The 8,413-nt window shown below is 44.0% G+C and overlaps 1 protein-coding gene across 1 annotated transcript; it reads right to left on the reverse strand.

Annotated features, from left to right (window-relative positions):
* Nucleotides 1–580: 580 nt before the first annotated feature.
* Nucleotides 581–3,298, reverse strand: LOC144111907 (uncharacterized). The gene has a single exon (XM_077644948.1). It carries the CDS (start codon nucleotides 2,997–2,999, stop codon nucleotides 1,803–1,805), a length of 1,197 nt encoding a protein of 398 aa, XP_077501074.1. The 5' UTR covers nucleotides 3,000–3,298; the 3' UTR covers nucleotides 581–1,802.
* Between the last annotated feature and the right edge of the window lie 5,115 nt (nucleotides 3,299–8,413).

Here is an 8,413-nt window from a genome sequence, read left to right on the forward strand (position 1 = left end):
GTTATAGTTTCATTTTTAAATATGGCACTGATTTTTAGTAATAGCTTAGGGTGCGAAACCTTATCAAACGCCTTTGCAAAGTCCAAAATTATGATGTCTGTTTGCATGCGGGAATTAATTGACTGAGAAAGATCATGTACAGTTTCCGTGAGTTGTGTGATGGTAGAAAGCCCCTTGCGGAAGCCATGCTGGTTTACAAATAGGTGATTGTTACTCTCAAGAAAAGTTGATAAGTGAGCGTACATAATATGTTCGAGTAACTTGGAACACGTGCTAATGAGGGAAATAGGTCTATAATTTTCAACGTTAGAAGTGGGACCATTTTTATGCACAGGCACTATTTTCGCACATTTCCAGGCAATGGGAACACAACTACTGTCGATAGACGATTGAAAGATTTTGGTAAGAAATTTAGAATTCCACTCTGCATATCTATATAAGAATTCATTCGGGATACCGTCCGGTCCTGAGTTCTTTTTAGTGTTGATATTCAAAAGGAGTTTCAGAACTCCTTCTTCACTTATTTCTAAATCGGGTATAGGAGGGCAACCTGGAGGCTCAAAAAATGGTGATTCGCCGTCATCTTCAGTGAAAACAGATGCAAAAAATGAATTAAAACTTTCAGCCCTCTGGGGGCTCTCTTCTTCATTAGAATGGTGAGTTTTACCGCCGCCATTTATATATCGCCAGAACTTACTGGGCGCTTCAGTAAGAAATCTGGTGAGAGTCTGACTGTAAAAGGTATTTTTACTTTCTTTGATGAGTCGCTTTAACTCTTGGCTCATACGACATATGGAGGTTTTTAATTCAGGGCTTGGGTATTGTGAGCATCTTTTTCGTTTCCTTTTGAGCTGTCGTTTTTTGTGAATAATGTCTCTATTAATCCAAGGATGCTTCCTTTTTGTTATTTTCGTGGTTTTAGGAATGAACATCTCAATTGCTTTCGCTGTCATGTTTGCAAAAAAATCCCACAACTTATCTGTGCCAAGTCCGTCTTGATATAAACACATGAATTCATCAAACGAGATCTCAAGGTAGTCCAGTAATCCGACATCATCGGCAGCCGCAAAATTCAAAACAGTCTTTCTGCAAGATTTGTGACATATTTCGTGAGTCATATTGAGCGACATAATCACCATTTTATGGTCAGACAATCCTTCTTCAACATCACAACTCAGCAAAAACTCTAGTAGACCAGATGACAAAAAGACAAGGTCTAGTATCGAGGATGTTGTCGTACATACTCTCGTACTCTTTTCAACAATCTGAGTCAAACCATAGCAATAGGCGAGTTCGATCAGATGTTCACTGCTAGCTGTATCAACTCTGCCGGGAGAAAGCGACATCCAATCAATTCCTGGCAAATTAAAATCACCTGTCAGCATAATATTGTCACCAAAGTGTACATTTAGGTCCAGTAACCTTTTTAGGTTATCAAGCACGTCTATGGTTGAATTGGGAGCTCTGTAGAAAGCACCCACTAAGACAGTACGACCATTCAGTCTGGTTTTAATCCATGCAGTTTCTAAATCATCAAACCCTTCTATAACTGAGAATACTATATTACTCTTAACCAGTATTGCAACACCGCCACCCCTCCTTTCACGGTCTTTTCGTACTATGGAGTAGTTTGGGGGAGCAACTTCACAGTCTTTAATATCTTTATGTAGCCATGTCTCTGTGATTACCATAATATCGGGTTCATGTTCAAGGCATATACTTTCTATGGCGTCAACCTTGTTAAGCATGCTCCTAGCGTTCACATTTATAATTTTAAAGCAGACCGTCTTATGATTGTTTAGTCACTCATTGCTAGTGCTAGTGGCAACCTGGCATTTGAACCGCTGCTTGGTCTCCTCGTTCCATGCGTATAAGGTATTCTTGACTTTTAACTTATCAAAAATTAACTTAGCTTTCACGCCGTTCTTTCGTTCATCGGCACAGGAGTTCCAAAGATTTTTTCGTATTTCCACAACCCTTTTAGAAAAATCTTCATTTACACTAAATTGAGTGCCTTTTAGGTTGAAACAGTTACTCATTATTTTCATCTTATCCCTAAAGTCAGTAAGTTTAATAATAATCGGACGGTCTCTACCTGGTTCCCTCTTTCCAAGTCGGTGAATCCTTTCAATAGTGTCCACCCTTTGTTTCAGAATTTTATCAAAGATGTCATTGTTTACTTTCTGTAGTAGGTCCTCTTCACTCTCTGATTCCTCCTCCTTGACTCCGCGTACAATCAAGTTATTGCGCCGCGAGCGGTTTTCCAACTCATCAAGTTTTCTCGAAACTGTAGTCATTTCTATTTCACATCTTTCAGCAAAAGTTTCTAGTTTCGAAAGCCTATCCCGAGACTCGTCAAAGGTTTGTAGCTTTTGTTCTATAGCAGACAGCCTGGATTGCATGTCTAGAATTCTTGCTTCAGACGATGTTTGGTTTTCCTGTATTTCGCTTAATTTGCTGAGGATTTCAGTTTGAGAAGCAATTACTTGTTGAATCATTTCCATTGTATCCGGGCCAGGATTTTCCTCAACATCACCGGATAACTTCAGCAACAGGCCTACAATTGAGATACAATCACTAAAGCAAACCAGCAATGTGCGTGGACACGGCAACACGATCAAAAAAAGGCAGTTGCTACGGCAGCAATATTTTCGTCCACCAACCTGCACAAATAGTGGCACATCAGTTGACATTGTCACCACGGGGTTGCCGTGTCCACTGCTGATGGAAGGCGCAGGCGTTCCTTTTATAGGCAAAATCCGGGCTGGAAGTGTGGATGACGTCGCTGTGCTCGAAGAGGGTGCGCAGAAGGTAGTATCCACGTGCCACGACAGCAGCTCGCAGTGTGAAAAATGTACGCCCCCCGCGCACGGCAGTCGAAAGGCATCGGCAGAAGCTGGGTGACGATTGAAGCCGCTGTCTGCGCTTACTGCACGGCCCAAGGCGATGGAAAAGAATCCGGTAAGTACCTGCACAAATAGTGGCACATCAGTTGACATTGTCACCACGGGGTTGCCGTGTCCACTGCTGATGGAAGGCGCAGGCGTTCCTTTTATAGGCAAAATCCGGGCTGGAAGTGTGGATGACGTCGCTGTGCTCGAAGAGGGTGCGCAGAAGGTAGTATCCACGTGCCACGACAGCAGCTCGCAGTGTGAAAAATGTACGCCCCCCGCGCACGGCAGTCGAAAGGCATCGGCAGAAGCTGGGTGACGATTGAAGCCGCTGTCTGCGCTTACTGCACGGCCCAAGGCGATGGAAAAGAATCCGGTAAGTACCTGCACAAATAGTGGCACATCAGTTGACATGGTCACCACGGGGTTGCCGTGTTTACTTTGTTATTACTCGTTATTTTAGGAATACATACAACATCAAATGCTGCCGTTTTCTGAAAAACAGCCACGTTTTCATTCAGCATGACGTCGAAATCACTAATGTGGAGTCTGTGCATGCCACGGTAGTTCAGCCTATGTACCTCTGTGCCTGAGAGCTTTCCTTTTTGAAAAAATGCAATACCATCGCACCCATGAGGACCGGTGGTAATTTCCCTGAACCGTGCCGTCCTGAACGCTAATTTGTAAATTCTCGGTGATTACCAACTTCCTTGCTGTAATGTATAGGCCTTATGGATGGAAATTCGAAAATGGAAGCAATAGCTTGTCGTAAAGGATTCAACAGCACTTCAGCTGAGAGAAGAACGCCGGCGACGCGACGAACCATTCGTCTCTAAGCACCCACTAGTAAGTTTAGGGTAAGGAGATATTGCACTTTCGCCGCTATAGACCTATCCAGAAATTAATCTGAGCAGTTTGTTGCTCCTAACGTAGTTGAGCATAACCCATTTAACGCCAACTGAAGATAGGAAACCAATTTAGAATCGATACTTTTCGTTATCAACCATGATGCGCCAAGACGAGTGCAATACATAGGCTAATGACCACACGTTCAACACCCTCAAATCAGACTGCAAATCAAACCACCCTTTCCCGAAAAAGGTTCCTTGAAATCCAGAAGTGTTGCTTGTTAGGCGAGTTGGTGATCCATGAAAATAGAGCAGCGCGTAACAAAACAGGACACAAGGGAGAGACACAGAACGACACGAGCGCTAACTATCAACTGTTTATTTCTTGCTGTCGCTACGTATAAATACATGAGCCACAACTCGAAACGAAAAACAAAAAAGATTGATGAGTCAGCCTTTCGCTGGTTTCCATCGTTCTAGATAGGAGAGCTCTTTAGCTGACAATGCCACTGATGCCACGCTCACACACTTGTTACCAGCACGCAAAATACTACGAGCCTCAATAATCTCTCGAACAATCTTATCATTGTGGCGGGTTATGATTTGGCTCTTCTTAAAAAGTGGCATGCACGAATTTGGAAGGTCCCGTTTCTCAGCCTCGACCTTGCAGTGACGACAGTGTTGGCTTAGGTGGCCCGATTTGCTTTCATTAACATTGTAGTCATGTTCTTTTAGCCTGCTATTCACACATCTCCCTGTTTGCCCAATATACTCATGGCCACAAGACAACGGTACGCGATAGACAACACCCTCCTCACAAGTGACAAATCGTTTCTGATGGTCTATTACACATCTTTTTTTCTCCTGGATACCGCACGGATTGGTCTTTTTGCAAAGCATAGACAGTTTTACGGGTGCTGAAAATACAACTTCAACGCCTGCTCGTTTTCCTAGTTTCTTTAGGTTGTGGGATGTATGATGAATGTAAGGGATGACAGCTACTTTCTTGCGATCCTGCTGTTCATTGGTACCTGCCTGCTTGTTGAACAATCGTGCTTTTTTCATTTTTTGCAGCGGGCCTTCAGCCACAGAAACAATTAGTGGCCCAGGATACCCAGAATCAGACAGTCGTCTAATCTGTGATGCTAAGCATTCTTGCATCATGTGCTCACATGATCTTTTGAGCGCATTTGTCAGGCAATACTTGATAATGCCTCTCTTTACCAGTTTCGAATGCGCCGATACCGCTGGCAGTAGGCCTTTTTTTTTGCACGAGGTTCATGCACGAGGTTTTAGGTTGGGGCAACCTAAAAAGATTGACAAATAAGCCCCTGCTTACACCACTAACGTGCACAATGCTTAATGCCATCTGAAGACAAATGGAAAGGCCCGAAGGCAAGGATTTATTTTTACCACCCGTATGTGGCGAAAATCGAAGAATGAGGGGGTGGGGGGAAGCTAGGTAGCGACCCAAGCCCAAGGGAAGTGGGCCGGGGATACTCCCCTGATCTCCCCTGCGACGTAGCGGAGAGGATAGGTTAAATGCGTGATGGGTATTGGGATGGAAATGGGGACAGCGAGTTTTTTGCTCTGACCCTTAATATACCTCGACTCCATTACTGGCCTGCCTTCCAGGACAGGTAGGGCGTCAAGATGGCCCAATGGGGCGGCCCTGATGAAGGGATGCCCGACCATCCACCAAACGCAACGGGCTCCGACCTCCGGAGACAGAAAAAACGAACCCGGCGTCGGCTACCTCGGGCCCCTTCATGACTTTCATGGTTTGTTTCGGACCTGCCAGCTACTTGCTGTCGAGCGCTTTTCGCGGTTTTTCAGACACCATAGAAGAAGAATTACCGCAAGGAAATGTAAAGCCGGCTGCAGCGTAGAATTTATTCGGCGATCGCATATATTAAAGAGAAGGCGAAACCAAATGGGTGCAGTTCAGTTGTTGAAGTCTGCCATAGCAACTTTTTCTTTGTGCGTATACCACTGGCGGACAAATTTGGATTCAGTAGCGTGCGCTCACATCGACGCGGTCAGCACACCCTTTAAGTCATTCAAAACTCGGTTTCGCAGGCTGCAGTACTGTAGCGCATAGTGCACGAGATCTCTTTGATATTCTACAATCTTTTTTTTTAATTGCTGTGAAAACAAATAACAGAAACTACGTTGCCGCCGAAAATACTGAATAGATTGGTCTCAACCACTTCTTCTACTTTCGTAATCGCACTGGGGTATAAAGAAAATACAGTCAACCTCATTATAGCGAAGACAATAGGGACCAGTGATTCCTTCATGATAGCCGCAGATTCGTTATAGCCAGTGTTAGCCGAGCTTCCAACAAGAATCGTCATTCCTTAGTTATTTCTCTTATGTCGATGTCAATACTTCAGCTATCGTGAGGATGGACTGTACTACTACCCTAGCATAGGTATTCTTGGCTAATGATAGGACTCGGCGGGTTTCAAAATTCCTGGATTGCGCAAGTGGAAGGAAAACCAATTCGAGATAACGCGTATCTCTTATAACATTCGTTGAAGTTACTTCTTAACACACCCCATTTTAAACCTTGTTCTTACCTGTCTCAACATTTATTCGCACAATATTTGTGTAAGCTGGCACGCGATGGCTGAATAACTTGGGTTTTAATATTGCCAATGTTAACACCCCACCCAGTGCTTACGTAGTCGTTGACCAAATCGAAAGGCTTTTCTACTCTTGGTGTGATCCAGTACATTATAGAAATAAAAACGTCTGTATAGCATGAAATTTTCTCTTGTCCATCCACAGCGAAAAGAAAAACATAGGCGCGTTTACCTAACAGAAAAAAATGCGTGGTTTGATGCGGCTCACTCGACATCGGCTTCAATTATTGTAGTATCAACAAACGCACTTTTACTTTCACACCTTAAAGCAATGCGGGTTTTACGCACCCATTCATCACTTAGGTTCGAGTCACTGGTGCACTACAAAACTGTATGCGTTCTCCTCAATTATTATTTTCTACAAGACTCGATATTTGTCAGCTTTTAATTTTATTCTCACTTTATTTCCGATAGGTGCAACGATTCAGGCAGTCCCACTTGCGAACTACGCGCTTCACAGTAGCGGGAAAGCTTTTACTGGTTCGGACGATGGCGACGGCGGTATTAAACATGATAATTATAGCGGGTGCACGCGAAAGAGCTTTGATTGTTTCTCTTACTCTTGCCGCCACAGGTTTAGAGCATGCATTGAGTTGACGGTAGAGTACTTCAAACACGAGTCATAAAATAAAATGATGACGCATGTTTCAGGACTCTTCCTCCGTTTTTTGCAGCCTTTTCCACGCAGTTCGTAACTGTGGATGTTATTTCTTCCTACAAAATTGCGCAGCAACTCGAAGGCTCTAGGCCGCAAGTGGAACCCAAACGACGCGAAGGTAAGTGAGCTGTGAAAAGCTGCGGTACTCACACGTGGTCTCCTCAGAATTTCCTCCTTGGTGTCCTGGTCCCGCCTGGTCCTTCAGCTTGAATTGAGGGCTTCCCGACACTTAAAAGCCGCTCGAGCGCGTAACGGTTTCGGAGCGGCTGGGTACTCCTGCTAATGCGAACGGCTCGAATTTCCCCCCTCCTGCCACTGCAAGGTCACGCCCATGCTGCTTTGCATTTCACGTGTCACCGCCTACTGGGGTCCACAAGAACCGAAATGTGACGCTGCATGAAGGCTAACCTTAATTGAGCTATTTCCAAAATTTACCAAAGGGCCCATCTCTGTAAATACAGCACCTCAGTTTGTTCAAAAGACTTTTACAAGTTTTGTTCATATCGTTATTAAACTTTGTTTTCATGCTGAGCCGTTAATTTCGTCGAAAATTTCTTGCAAACAACCCTAGCCTGGAAAATGCTAGTGAAGCGTTAGTATAATTCGCTTCGCCAATGGGTCATGCTGTACAAGCCTGTTGCCCTGCACCTTCCACAGAAAAAAAGGAAACTTTAAAGTATACTGCTTTTATAAGCTCAAGTGATGTAATTTATTGGAACTAATTTTTTTATTTCTTCAATATTGATAAAAACCGATTTTCGGGCCACTATTAAGCAACTAGCTGCAAATTGCTGGCGGTATCTTGTCTGTCTTCTTTCGATGGAGGCGAAATTCTAGAGGTCCGTGTACTGTGCGAAGTCAGTGCACGTTAAAGAACCCCAGGTGGTCAAAAATTCGTGAGCCCTTCACTACGGCGTCTCTCATAACCTCAGTCACTTTGGGACGTTAAACCTCCTAAACCATAAATCATAACACACGTTTGAAGCCGAACTTACTGCGTTCGAAGCTTGAAGAAAACAATCAAAGATAAAAGGGGTGCTTGTTTTTATTGCACTGAGGAAACCTTGATAATATATATTATTTTCATTTTACCTTTTCTTCACTGTATTAGATAACAGCACGTATTGAACCCACTGGTCCTGAAGAGTCACGTGATACGGCCGTGTATCAGCGAAGCCGATAAAAAGGTCATTTCGGTAGGAGCGGTAGAGCACGTCGGCGTGTTGCCTTTTGTGGCGGTGCATTTTCCTAAAGAAATAGAATGAAGCATTGCCGCGTCGGATCCAGGCTCCTGTGAACTAGCACTAGCGCCTCTTGAGAATGGCTTGTCCGTCTGTATTGTCCTTCTGTAGTATCGCAGTGCGTATT

The sequence above is a fragment of the Amblyomma americanum genome, unplaced genomic scaffold (genome assembly GCF_052857255.1).
Source record: "Amblyomma americanum isolate KBUSLIRL-KWMA unplaced genomic scaffold, ASM5285725v1 scaffold_13, whole genome shotgun sequence".
Taxonomy (NCBI): Eukaryota; Metazoa; Arthropoda; class Arachnida; order Ixodida; family Ixodidae; genus Amblyomma; species Amblyomma americanum.

What these genes read in the sequence shown, in the direction of transcription:
- LOC144111907 (XM_077644948.1), bottom strand. Translation starts at nt 2,999, where the DNA reads ATGTCAACTGATGTGCCACTATTTGTGCAGGTACTTACCGGATTCTTT.